This window comes from Lasioglossum baleicum, chromosome 10 (assembly GCF_051020765.1).
Source record: "Lasioglossum baleicum chromosome 10, iyLasBale1, whole genome shotgun sequence".
Classification (NCBI taxonomy): domain Eukaryota; kingdom Metazoa; phylum Arthropoda; class Insecta; order Hymenoptera; family Halictidae; genus Lasioglossum; species Lasioglossum baleicum.
The window spans coordinates 12,262,136-12,276,524 of record NC_134938.1 but is presented as its reverse complement, the minus strand read 5'-3'; the positions used below and the strand labels follow the sequence as shown (position 1 = coordinate 12,276,524).

General features: G+C 39.1%; 1 protein-coding gene across 1 annotated transcript; it reads right to left on the bottom strand.

Moving 5' to 3' along the window:
• Positions 1-3,445: 3,445 nt before the first annotated feature.
• On the bottom strand, positions 3,446-12,856 carry LOC143212873 (uncharacterized). The gene is made up of 4 exons (XM_076432136.1): positions 11,687-12,856; positions 11,355-11,459; positions 6,861-7,049; positions 3,446-5,402 (listed from the first exon to the last, which is right to left on the bottom strand). Exons 1-4 carry the CDS (start codon positions 12,706-12,708, stop codon positions 5,309-5,311), a joined length of 1,410 nt encoding a protein of 469 aa, XP_076288251.1. The 5' UTR covers positions 12,709-12,856; the 3' UTR covers positions 3,446-5,308.
• Between the last annotated feature and the right edge of the window lie 1,533 nt (positions 12,857-14,389).

Here is a 14,389-nt window from a genome sequence, read left to right as displayed (position 1 = left end):
GGTTCTGCTCAATTTGAATAGGAAATGTCCCACCTCAGGCGCTATATCCGTAAACTGACATTCTTCCGACAGGTGTTTCTAGCGATTCCTCTGTGTGCAATGCAAATTCGATATTTCTTCGGACATGTGTGGTATATCTCTTCCTTACGTAAGCTCCGGTAGTGTCACGTCCGGTGGTTCAGCCATTAATAATAATTGATAAAATTAATTGTGTATAACATAGATACTCTGAGTTTCTTTTTATACTTGCTCCAATAATGTTGCACGGGAAACAAAATCTCAAATATACACTTTTTCCAGATGCTCTTTGTGTTGAAATACTCTTTGTATTATTGCGGGTTAGCGTACAGAGCCCTTTTTTGGAAAAAGTGTACAGACAAAAATTTCTTCTATAAAAACGTACAGTTTCGTTGTTTATAAAGTTCCAAGAGCCAAATTGCAAAAAAGACCTCTGTACGGGACCCCGCTATCGGTCCGAAATTAGAAACTGGCAGAAAAGAAAATTATAAAAAACACACGAACAAATATGGAAAGGATAATTAAGATTCCGTAAAAGTCCAGGGAAACAGTACGATACCATCATGCATGTTTCTTCGGGGTCATTCTTCTCGAGGCAAACAGGATTCAAGGAGAGACTTTAAAATATGTGATGATCCGTGGATCCTTCAGGATTCATTTTGGGAAGAACATCGAGCCGAAAAAATATAAACCTGTTGGCTAAAGAAGAGGACAAAGTCAGACACGAATTTGTATTTTACGTGGTCGTTTTTTAATTTCGATGCTAAAATTGACACCCGAATGATTTACTTGATTTTTAATCAGCTGGTTCTCCGTTCGAGCGGAGATTCAGAGTTGAATCCAGAATTGAGATTCAAATGTGAGAATTTGAATTTGAATCTTTTCATCTAGGAATGTTTTAATTTGAATTTCAAAATCTGCGTCAAATACGTCAGCACAGAAATTTTAAATTCAATATAAATTATTTATATATTGTATATTTATATTAGTTTCTTTCTTAATGTGTTTAATAAGTTGAAAATGATACAACAATATTCTAAAATATTGGTATTGGAAGAATTTTTACTATTTTAAATTACACCTACTCATTTTTGTTATGAACGATTAAAATCCGATGTCTAATTATGAATACTAAACTTCTTGTAATTAGAAATTTCGATTTTCGCCTCTCAGTGGACAGTCGACAAAGAAAATGGCCGCTCAGCGTCCGAGGAATCCGCGGAATCGCGGAATTGTTCCGCATTCGCAACGTGAAAAAATGGTGAAGCGTCCCAGAAACCCTAATCGTTGTTAGGAATCTCTCGTCCGTGTTCTCACGTCGGAAGCAGATCGAAGCGTTTAGCTTTGAGTCGGTCTATAATTTCGCTCTAGGAACGTTTAAAAACATTGCAACTATGCTTCTAGCATGCGCAGTTGTGTAAAGAATTTTATGGGAATCGGAGTGAGATGAAAGTTGAAGAAACTTTCTTCTAGAAAAAAATGTACTTTTCCCATTTGCTTCAGTGATCGGATACCCGTCGTCGTAGCTTCCTTTTTTACCACGCTTATATTAGCTTGCCGAGTTGTCGTTGTCGTTGTTGTTGTTGTATGCATCAAATCTTGTAATCGAATTTTAAACCACTTCCCGATGAGCTAGAGACTTGAAACTTTAAACATAGCTCAGAACTGGATGACAATGCAATATTAAAAAACAAATTTTTAAAAAACTGTGCATTCAGGAGAAAAAAAAGATTTAATATTGACGGTCACACCTCGTCGCGCGACACTCGGTAGTACGTCATCGCGTTCAGCGATCCCCACTCCACGCGCCAGCGCTCCCTACTCCACTACGCGTTCCCACTCCGACTCATCCCCACTCCATTGACACATTTCGCACCGAAGGAGCTCAGTCAGTGTGGTGTTCCGTTTATTCAGTTCCATTTCGGACAATTTCGGACTCCATCAAGAGACGTCGTCTCCCGGAGTCATCCCCTCATTCTGTCTCGCGTATTTCCATATCTTGCGTTTCTACATCTTACTATGTCATACCAGTATTACTATATCTTGCGTTCCATTTAAAAAAGACTAGAAAGTAGAAAATTAAAAAATATATAAAAAAACTTTTTAGAAAACCACGCTTATAATAAAACGCCTTAAAAAGAAGAAAATAATCTTTTTAGACATTAGCGACTATAAATAAAAGCGTGGAACGCCCACGAAGATTGCGTCAATATAGTTTAGCGCTCCATGCTTTTATTTATAGTGACTAATGTCTAAAAAAATTATTTTCTCCTTTTTAGTGCATTTTAATATAAGCGTGGTTTTTAAAAAGTTCTTTTTTCACGCTTCGATCGATCATACCGACGATCTCGACCGTGGCTCCGACACTCTCCTGTCAAAGTGGGACCCGGCTGATAAAAAGTGGCTCACTTTCGTTGCCATTGAAACGGCTCGATCTCGCGTAACGCGAACACAAGCTCCGAAAGTGTGTTTATTAGAGGAGAGAACAGACTGCCTCTAACGGGAGAGATAAACGGGTATAATTGCTGAACTTTCTTTTCGCTGCTCTTCCAGCTCGTCCTTTTCTTTCGCGTTGAGCAATTCCGTAATGAATTTAGTGAAATTCCAACTATCTAGCCCGACGACGACGCTGCGTTTCGGAAAGAACGTGTCTCGAATCTATTACGATTGCCGCCGAAATTAATGGTGGAAGCAATCTCCATGGTAGATCCTACGGAGGATAGATCGTGGGAAATCGGATGTAGGTTAATCGACGGATTCATAATTCGACTGCACTTCGGGGAGCTGGTAAGCTGTCATTAATCAATCTGCGAAGAACTATACGGTAATCGGGCTGTCTCGAAACGGAGAGGCTGCTTGTGACCTGAAATCTGAACTTCGTTCACCTGTGACTTCCGTTTGCTCATATGAAGTTAGGAGAAAAATGAATGGACCAAACGACTTCAATTTCTCTGTAAGGCTAGATTAATTAGTTTAGTAAATGACGTCTAAAAAATATGTTGAGAAAATGCATTTGGTCGGAATTGTGAAAAAACAATAGTAAAAATTGATTTTTCGACTTTTTCCGCTGGGCCAATAATGAAAATTTAAATGATGTGTTTTTGGTCAACTTGTATAAATTATATACGCTCCGAAAATTTCAATGAAATTTCCAGGACGTATACATATAATTCATACGAGTTTACAAAAAACACATCTTTTAAATTTTCGTTATTGGTCCAGCTAAAAAAGTCGTAAAAATAAATTTCACTATTGTTTTTCACAATTCTGACCAAATGCATTTTTTCAACATATTTTTTAGACGTTATTTACTAAACTAATTCTTCTAGCCTTACATAGAAATTTGAAATCGTTTGGTCCATCCACAAATAAAAGTTATTCTGGTCTAAACTGTGTGTGATCAGTTTTGCTCCAAACTGTATATTTCCTTACAAATAGCCGTAGACTCTTCTACGTATTAACGAAGTACAGTGAGCTGCTGCAAAATTCATTTCAAAGTCAAAAGGTCGAACATTATTTTTATTGCGGCTTGTTCTACTCGTCACAGAGAACGAAAATGCAGAAGAAACCATGGCTCAAAAGTGAATCGTTCTCTTAAAACATTATGGTGAAGTTATTAACATTATCAAACTGGTTTTGTTTATATTATATTTTCATTCAGACGGAGCTCACATGTATAGCGCGCTGTGCGTGTTGTTGACCTTTTGACCTTGAGACTCAAGGTCAAAGCTAATTTTGCGACAGCTTTCTTACATCAATTCCCGCATACCTTTCTGTACATACAGAATTACTTTAAACCAATCGTATAATCTACGAGTGTCGTCCTCTTAATACTAATTATGCGACTGTGCAGCGAGTTTTAGACTTGTAACCAGGGACCATAACTGTTATAACCAAAAAGAAACGAAGTCATAGAATAACAAGTATTTCATCGACTATAATCGTATTGGTTACAAATAAGTAACCGAAAATTTTTTCTCTTGTTGGTAAATGTTATGGGAGCAGCTTATTTCGGTCGCTCGTAACAGTTACCGATGGGATTAGTTTATTTCAGTCGTTCATAAGAGTTATCGATAAGAGAAATTTATTTCTCAACAGTTTTTCTTCCTCGATAACAGTTATCGAGGAGGATCCAATTTTTTGAACACTGTTTTTTTTATTATTTAATTATGATTATATTAAATCTTATTAAAATGGCTAATAACTACTTTAACTCTAGGGTACATTTATAAAGGTATTCATAATTCAATAGATGTTCATTTTACATTAAAATATTTAGTATAACTTAACTGTTATTCGTAACCAAACAGTATAAAAATCGATATTTCTTAATCATTCATTTCTTAGAATTTCTTTTCTTTGTATTTTGTGTACATTATCTTAAATTTCAATAATAATCAACCTTTTATTAACAATTTCTATCGTAGAAAATTTTAGAATAACTGTTATTGTTGGTCCCTGCTTGTAACATACTCTTCATTCTCGGAACCAAGCTTATGTAGGTTACGGCGTTCGTATCGATAATAAATAATCAATGTGTAAATAAATAACGCTTCCTGAAAGGCTTCCGGGTGATTTCCTGGATTTTCCATCGTTACAGTTACGGCAAATGTGGAATAACTGGAGTGGAAACGTTCGTTGCGGGTTTATAGCGGCGCGAAAATGTGACTGTATAAATATTGTTCGTTACGAGCTATCCCAGAGACGTTAAGCGATTAGAGGGAAAGTCCGCGCGGCGATTTGTCAATTTCGATTTCAAGCGGCTCGCTTTTCCAGCGTCGAAATCGCTCGAAACGGGAACAACGGGGTTTCGGTGCCTCGGGTGGGGATGGATTTCCACGGGAGAATCGATACCTCGCCGGGAGTTCGAGAGCACGGGATGCACGTGAAAGCTCGTTGCAGTCACCGATAACCCGTATCTCTTCGCGGAGACATAAATTCCTGGGTCGAGGCGGCATAGAATAACGACGACCCACTTCTCCCTCGACTACTTTCACTTGCGCCGGCCAGACGCATGAAGCCCGTTCGAAGAATTCCCGAATAATCTCTTCATCGGACCTCCCCGCTCTTCCCCCCGGGGCCAGTCGCATCCTTTTCTCTCGATTTTTCGTTCATGGTTACTCTCCTGCCGAATGGAATGCCGGACCGGAAGCTACGCGCTCTATTCTAACGTTCGAAATCCCACCGAAACTCCGTTTCTTCCGGGGGATCCTCAACCTCGATTTCATCCGACGTTTCACTTTTTTCCCTCGTCCTCTTCGTTCGCCACGATTTCTAATTACCGGGGGAATTAAACCCGGCAAGCTAATTTCGCGCAGTCCTTCCTCTTCACCGCCTCGAACACCTCCTGAAGACCGTTCTCCCTGGCCACCCGAGTTGACGTCCTAAATTGCAAACGAAGAATGTCAGTGAGAAATACTCGTTGTCTGCTCTTGGCATGAGGACCCCAAATTCAAAGGGGAAAAGTTACAGGATAAACGCATAAAATCCGCTGTCCAGTCATCGCAAATAAAGGCGACAAACTTCTCAAACTAAAACCTAAACCGTTCTCTTGAGAATTGACGTTAAAGTTCAAACAACACATAAACTTATACGGTCTATGAATATCAGATCAGATCAGCAGGACATCTCGGAAGACGTTGTCGTTATCAAAAAAGCGTTCCTGCAAAAGTTGTTTGGTATGACGGGCTACATTACGTAGTATTAATTGTTTTCTTGTGGGTGGAGTGGTGGAGGACATTCCAAGGTCACCTTGATTTTTTTAAATGGAACGTCCTATTTTTTATACCATAGATCGATAGAGTACCAAATTTGAGTATAAAAGTATTGACCTTCATATGTCCTAAACCTAATACATAACGAGATATTATCGAAACAATTTTCTTTCTTCTTTGGATAATACCTCGTTAACTATTAGGTTTAGGAAATATGAAGGTCAACAGTTTTATACTCAGAATTTGATACTCTATGGATCTAGGGTACAAAAAATAGGACGTTCCATTTCAAAAAATCAAGGTGACCTTGAAATATCCTCCATCACTCCACCCACAAGAAAACAATTAATGCTACGTAATGTAGCCCGTCATACCAAACAACTTTTGTAGGAACACTTTTTTGATAACGACAATGTCTTCCGAGATATCCTGCTCATCTCATTTCAGCAGGACACCCTGTATATGTATTGAGTTATGTACATTTTGAAAATTTCTCCATGTTTAAAATGAGAGATTAAAATTTTTTAAAAAGTTTCCATGTGTTACTTAATTATTTATTTTGTTTGGAAAGCACTTTTTCGTTATTTCGTAATGCTTTGGCATATTTTCTAAGCGAGACTTTTTTTTATGCGGTCCCTATCTACCGCACAAAAACAGATTTCACTGTACTTGATGCAAAATTTCATTACAACATAACCTAACATAATAGATCAATTCGTCACGCCAATTCTGAACGGTCCATGTTTTTTCGTTAATAACTCCTCAACAGAGTTACAGGAAAGTGACTTGAAATGACCTTGGGAATCAGCTCTTTGACGGAAAAACATTTTTGGGACACCCTGTATACTGTCGAACGTGCGAACCACCGTGCAGAGACTGCAAACTAGAAAATACATTTTTAGAATCGCGGCGTCGTAAAATACGTATCATTGCTTTCTATAAAAATACGCATTTGCATGAACAGCTGTGTGGACGTCCGCAACGAAAAGTCACCGTCCGATCTAGACCAGCCGTGAAAGTAACCGTGCGGAATCATTCACGCCCCGAGATACTTTCCTGAGATCCTAATCCTTACGGAGGGTTTCTGCAACGGCCAATTGCGACTCCAGAATTTCTAGTCGGAATTACCTGGTGGCCAGGTTCCATAGAAGGGTCTGCAACACGCTCGACCCAGGCCCGCCACCGGCAGAAATCAGCTCGCAGATTGATCTCTCCTCGCAGGCGTTCGAGTTCGACTGTTCCTCGACGATTCTAGTCTGCTTGTGCTCCACTGGCAGGTCAGCGACCCTCCATTTCGATAGGACGATGTTGGGCTGGCTGAATCAAACCAAAATTCAAATTCAAGTCGTGTAGCTACCGAGTTAAACGTATGCGTGACCCACCGGGCAGGTCGTTGCATGATTCCGATCCTCCACTATACCATACGACTTCAACTGCATTTATACATAGCGTTGAGACCTTGTTGAAGGAGCAACTCGCGCTACCAGTTCATGGAACTCATTCTTTCGCACAAATACAGGGCGTCCCACGTAACACAACAAAATGTTTCGAAGAAAATTCGAAAGTTCAATAGAGAAATTTTAAGTACGTAATACAGGTAAACTTTACTTTACCGGACTCAAAATTTGTGCCTTTCTCCTTTAAATTATGAAGTATTTGGTATGTAATTCAGTAGATTTGAAGTTTCGATCCTGTAGGATCAGTGGTTCAGGAGTTATGCTTGTTTAAAGTTGAGCAATCTGCAGTGTTTTTGACAGGTAAGGGCGCCACCATATTGGTTTGTTGTCCTTGCCCCCCCCCCCAGGCCTAATCACCAACCAACTAATTAATTATTCTGCTCGGTAAGCGGCGCGCGACCGTCGCTACAAACCAATATGGTGGCGCCCCTAACCTGTCAAAAACACTGAAAAATGGACAACTTTAAGCAAGCATAACTCCTGAACCACTGATCCTACAGGATCGAAACTTCGATCTGCAGCCACCCCGGGTACAAATCTACTGGATTACATACCAAATACATAATAACACTGTCCAACACCAAATTTGATTTCAATATACTGTTGGGTCCTTCTTATAGAGTTTTTTACGCTGATTCCGAATCTGGTTTTAATTTTTTTCCTATACGTCCAGTTTTTGAGAAAATGGAGTTTTAAAAAAAGACATATTTTTCAACTTTAAACAAATATTGCGATGTTATTATAAAAGATATTGAATTGTTGTTTACAGCAAAAGATTCTGTAGACTTTCCCGAATACAGTGATATCCAATATTAATACATTATGATTGTTTAAACATGTTTAAACAATGATTAAAGACGGAGATGCACCACTTTTGCACCAATTTTTGCGGATATTTTCGAATTTATCTCAAAAAATAAGGGTCCAGCGAAAAATTGAACTATACCACGCGAAAGAGCAGACTTTTATCTTGAGAAACCCCCCTGTGAAGTTTGCATGGTCGACGTTTTTACCGAACCAGAAAGCAAAATATCTTCGCCCGACATGCGTTGACGCCAGTGGTGCTCTTCCACTAGCGCGGTCGTTCGTCGGGATACGGCGCGGCGCGCTGCGATGAAACGGCGCGTGGCTATAAGCGCGCAATTATGTCAGCTTACTTAAATGTAATATTTTATTAAATGTTATATTATTGTTATTTATTATTTATTAGTATATTTATACTGTATAAATTATTTTTGTATTTTTTAATGTTAGTCTCTCGTTTATAGTATATTTAATACAAAAAATACCTTTTGTAACAAAAAAATAATTTATTCACACACTACACTATTACACTATTTACAATGCTAATATATATGTGTACACTATTCAGATATAATACATTATATCGATTTAATATGGAGCAAACTATTTTAATTATGTATTTAAGTCAATAAAAATAGTCCCGTTAATATTGAGTTTGGACTTATTTTACTCGGAAGAATCTCGAGTGTTCATTGGCACTATAATTACAATACATAGATAAGACGACAATTACTGAAAATAAAATTTTTCAGTCACCGCATTGCAGACTTTCCTTACATTGTATGTATTCCGTTGTCCGTAGACCGTCATTTATTTCAAAATATGTATCGTGTTGGTTCTTAAGAAAACTGATGCCAGAGTTCAGTTTCGGCTTTGTGTTTGTTGAAATCAGTCTTGTCAAGCATTTCAAATCTGCATTGCTACGTATAAAACTTCATAAAAAACATTTATAGTTAGTTATAGTATTTTAGTTGTTCTGTATATAATATATGTATTTTAGTAGTGTATTATATCTGAATAGTGTACACATATATATTAGCATTGTAAATAGTGTAATAGTGTAGTGTGTGAATAAATTATTTTTTTGTTACAAAAGGTATTTTTTGTATTAAATATACTATAAACGAGAGACTAACATTAAAAAATACATAAAATAATTTATACAGAATAAATATACTAATAAATAATAAATAACAATAATATAACATTTAATAAAATATTACATTTAAGTAAGCTGACATAATTGGGCGCTTATAGCCACGCGCCGTTTCATCGCAGCGCGCCGCGCCGTATCCCGACGAACGACCGCGCTAGTGGAAGAGCACCACTGGCGTCAACGCATGTCGGGCGAAGATATTTTGCTTTCTGGTTCGGTAAAAACGTCGACCATGCAAACTTCACAGGGGGGTTTCTCAAGATAAAAGTCTGCTCTTTCGCGTGGTATAGTTCAATTTTTCGCTGGACCCTTATTTTTTGAGATAAATTCGAAAATATCCGCAAAAATTGGTGCAAAAGTGGTGCATCTCCGTCTTTAATCATTGTTTAAACATGTTTAAACAATCATAATGTATTAATATTGGATATCACTGTATTCGGGAAAGTCTACAGAATCGTTTGCTGTAAACAACAATTCAATATCTTTTATAATAACATCACAATATTTGTTTAAAGTTGAAAAATATGTTTTTTTTTCAAAGCCATGATTTTCAAAAACTGGACGTATAGGAAAAAAATTAAAACCAGATTCGGAATCAGCGCAAAAAACTCTATAAGAAGGACCCAACAGTATATTGAAATCACAAAAAAAGTTGAAATTTGTTGGACAGTGTAATTTATAGAAGAAAAGCATAAATTTTGAGTCCAATAAAGTAAAGTGCAGCCCATAATACTATGACATTGACACTGTCTTGAAGGCAGGTTTGAGTAGTTGATATTGGTGAAAATATTGGTCTCTCGAAAGAAATATCAACAACTCAAGCCTGCCTTACTGTTAAAGCCATGTAAACGTCAGTCAGGTTATGAGATAAGTTTGTTCGATGATCTTTTGCCAAAAAGAATAAATAAGAAAATGTTTTATTGATTAAAGTTCATCGTTGGAATATAGAAATTCGGTTTTCTTTCACTTAAAATACCGAAATTACTTTCTTGCCAACCCAATATACTGGGTGGTTCACCTAAATACAGCCACGTAAATATCTCCTCCAATTGTGGGGGTACAAAAAATATTTTTTGTACTATTTGAATGGTTTGAAGAAACCATTATATTGCGAACAATATTTTTTTCCGTAGGTCATTTTTTTCTGAGTTATCAAGGTCATCGATATTTCTCGATACATAACTACATTTCTTTTTATTGCATCGTGTAACTGATCGAAAAATACATTCAGATATTCATAATACCATGACCTTGAAATGACCTTGATCTCCGAAAATTGGCGTTCCTTTGCGTGGTCCGTTTAAGTAAGGCCACCAACATATCTCTTCAGGTTACTGTGATGCAGAAAATATTTGTTACGTAATATGCACGGTGTCCATGGACCAAATATCTGGCAAGAATATTTTTTCCGAAAGTCATTTCTTTCGGAGTTATCAAGGTCATCGATGTTTCTCGATACATAACTACATTTCTTTTTATTACATCGTGTAACTGATCGAAAAATACATTCAGATATGTATAATAACATGACATTGACCTTGATCTGAAGGTAAAACTTTTATTTTCGAAGATCAAGGTCATCTTAAGGACATGTTATTATACATATCTGAATGTATTTTTCGATCAGTCACACGATACAATAAAAAAAAGGAAGTTATATAACAAAAAACATCAATGACCTTGATAACTCCGAAAAAAATATTTTTGCCAAATATTTAGTCCATTGACACCATGCACATTACGTAACAAATATTTGTTGCATCTCAATAACCTGAAAAGATATTTAGGTGGCCTTATTTAAACGAACCACCCTGTGTAAGGAACAACGGCATTAAATACCGAATTTAACAAGGTCATAGTGTACATTACAAGTAGACTCCGGATTTTTATGCAAAATAAAAAATTTGTGCATAAGTTGCAAGGCACAGGAGCAATACATCAATTTATATTTTTCATTAATCATATTAATATATTGAAAATAATATATTAGTACATACTCTTAAAGTTTTTCAATCTGTTCACTGTTACAAATTCCATCTACTCATTTTTTTTATATTACATTTTTTATATCTACTCATTTTTAAGATTACGTACCGAAAAACATGCAGCGCTATTTAAAAAATGAAGACGACCTTGATCTTCCACGGACAGATTTCTTTTCTACAAACATTCTCGAATGCGAGATCAAATTAAGAGACTACTCACGTGACATTGTCAACCCTGACGACGCTCGGCGTTAGCGCGGCGAGCAGCAGTCCGAACGGCAGGAACGCGCCGATTAAGTGCAGGATCTTTCTCCAAGGAGAAACTCTGCAAATTAACGCGGATTAATGCCGGCAGTTAAGCTGTTAATTTGAAGGGTATTTTTCAAGATCAACGTGCAGAAAATTGGCGAGATTTAGTGCTTCGTCGTGGCCAAGCCACGGGGAGCAATTACCGCGAAGCATGCCGTTTTTGTTTCGTCGGTACTTTCTACCGGCTTCAGGCTTGAAAGTTCTGACTTTCAAAACGCTCCGACTAGAATTCGGAAGACCCACCTTTTCCTAGCAGGGTACATCATGTGCTCGTCGTTCAGGAATTCGATCTGATGGTAGCCGACTCCCGGCTGGTAGTACGTGTAAGGGAACTTCCTGGTCCTTAAAAAGGTCGACTCCTGGACGAACATCACACCATCGTTTGGTTTCTTCAACGTGATAGCATCCTGAAGTTCTGGGCGGTGGACCTGGTGCTCGGACAAGGCTCCGAAATAAGGTTGCCTCGAGGGCTCCACGCTGGAATAGCTCGCTAGCTCATACTTTTGCGGGTCCACCTGGAACTTGGACGGTTTACCAAAGACGACGGCTACGTCCTGCACGGGAGCTGGCTTCTCCAAGTTCTGTAGAAACTGCTGGCCGAGATGACCGACGGAATGTTCATGGTTCTCCACGACCGGATGAACGAACTGATGCTGAACAGGTTGGTCCTTGTATACGTAATGAACTCGTGGAACCTCCACTGGGTCATCTTGGAATTTCACATAGTTGTGCACCGGTTCCGCTTTTTTCTCGTCGGTCAATCCGGGGAAAGCCTCGAAGAGATGAGTCTGATACTGATGATGATGATGATGATGATTCTGATGGTTCGCGTGGCCGGTCTGCTGATCGACCGGCTCGTAAAGCAACTGGTAGTTCGGTTGCTGCTGGTAGGAGCTAGGGTCGACTTCGTTCTCGAACTTGATGTGCTGCACGTTGTTAAACAGATTCGTCCTTGATTCCGTGATCTCTCCTAGATGGGCACTCGGCGTGAACTGTCGGGAGATGTTCTTCTCCTCGGGGATCACGATTTTGAATTGTCCGGGAGTGCTATCGGTGGCTGAGGAGATGGTCGTCGTTGCGGATTGCACGGCGAACTCGTTCTCGCTCGGTGATTCCTCTAAGAAAGCCTCTATCTTGCTGCCTAGCTTCGCCGTGCGGTCTTCCGGCACGTTTCGGTACTCTTTCTGGTCCCCTGCGAGAATGAAGGATCTGGTTAGCACGAGGTACAGCGAGAACAGTGCTACAGTGTCGACTCGAAGAGGCATCTTGTCGGAAGGTACAGCGACGGGAACAGACGAAGACCATTGCGGTCCGACCGTTGTACTAAACTGCTCGTTTGCCTGCTCGAAGGGGCTTTATCTCGCGGCAGGTATTTTAAAAAGCGTGAACGCGAGAGCGATTTCGTCTCGTTAAACGCCAGACTCACTCCAATTGTCGTTGACAAAGTGCCCGTTTAGTTCCACCAGCTGCCGGACTCGAACCTGAGGTAACCGTTTACGGTCCTGCGTGTCCTAGTGACTCAGTATCGAGACGTCTTTCAGAACACCGGACAATTATTCTTTCACTTTTGCGGCGCTGCAATTAAAAGAAAAATGCTGGTCGAAATATCTGTGTTTCTCCGAAAAGGAAACTTTTACTGAAACACACTGTCTTCTTACCCACTCTTTCCTCTCTGGTCTTTGGATCAGGACAATCAGCATACCCTTTGCACCTTTCATTCTTCCTTGTTGTTGCTCCGCGGTTGTGCTGCAGACGAAGTTATTCGACGATTAAGCGGCACTACGTAATACCAGATACTTTTAAATCGTTTAAGATTAAACAATGTCGAAATGTTTTAAAGAAGTTACGGGTAAACTTTACTTTACCGGTCTCAAAATTAGTCCCTACGAAGTATGATGTATTTGGTATGTGATCTGGTAGATTTGTACCCGGCGCGGGTGCAGATCGAAGTTTCGATCTTGTAGGATCAATGGTTCAGGAGTTATGCTTGCTTAAAGTTGAGCAAACTGCAGTGTTTTTGACAGGTAAGGGCACGGCCATATTGATTTGTAGTGACGGCGAGCTGCTTACCTTGCCGCCCCCCTCGACCTAATCCTAGCCGACTCAGTAAGCGGCGGGCGAGCGTTACTACAAACAAATATGGCAGCGCCCTTACTTGTCAAAAATGCTCAACTTTAAACGACCATATCTCTTCAACTATTGATCCTAGAGGTTCGAAACTTCGATGTGCATCCGCGCCGGGTACGAATCTATTGGATTACATACCAAATACATCATAATTCGTAGGAAAAAGGCACAAGTTTGGAGTCCGGTGAAGTAAAGAGCAGCCGAAGTTACAGTAGCGAAAGTTTGTGTACAGAAATTTGGTGAAAGACCCCGGTATAGACGGTGTTCCCCAAAACTATTGTGACCTTGCGTGACCTTGAAAATCGGTAGTGCGTCGTATACGAATGAATTTGTTTTTGGCGTACGCTTTCGTATGATACAAAAGAATATAAAGCATTCCATTAAAAAAATCGAAGGTCACCTTCATTTCTAATAGAGTAATGAAAATTTACAGACACCATTACATCGCCTACAGAAGACGGTAGAACGTTTTTCTTGCAAATAATAAATGTTACAAAAACAAAAATGAGAGAGGAAACGTAATTATTTTTTTATGAAATGAAGGTGACCTTCAATTTAGTAACTGGAATTTTACGTGCGTTTTACATCATGTGATAGTGTGTGGCGAAACGAATTAATTCGTCCACGACGCGCTGATCTTCAAAGTCGTACAATGTCACAAGTGGAAGGAACGTTTCGGACAGTGGACCAGCACAATTTTCGGCAGCATTGGAGCTTCAATGTAGAAGTAGTGAAAGGGTTAATGGCGGTTTGAAGTAAATTGGGAGGGGGGGAGAGTATGCTAGTGCGTTTTCCCTAGAAATTTCACTAAATGATCGG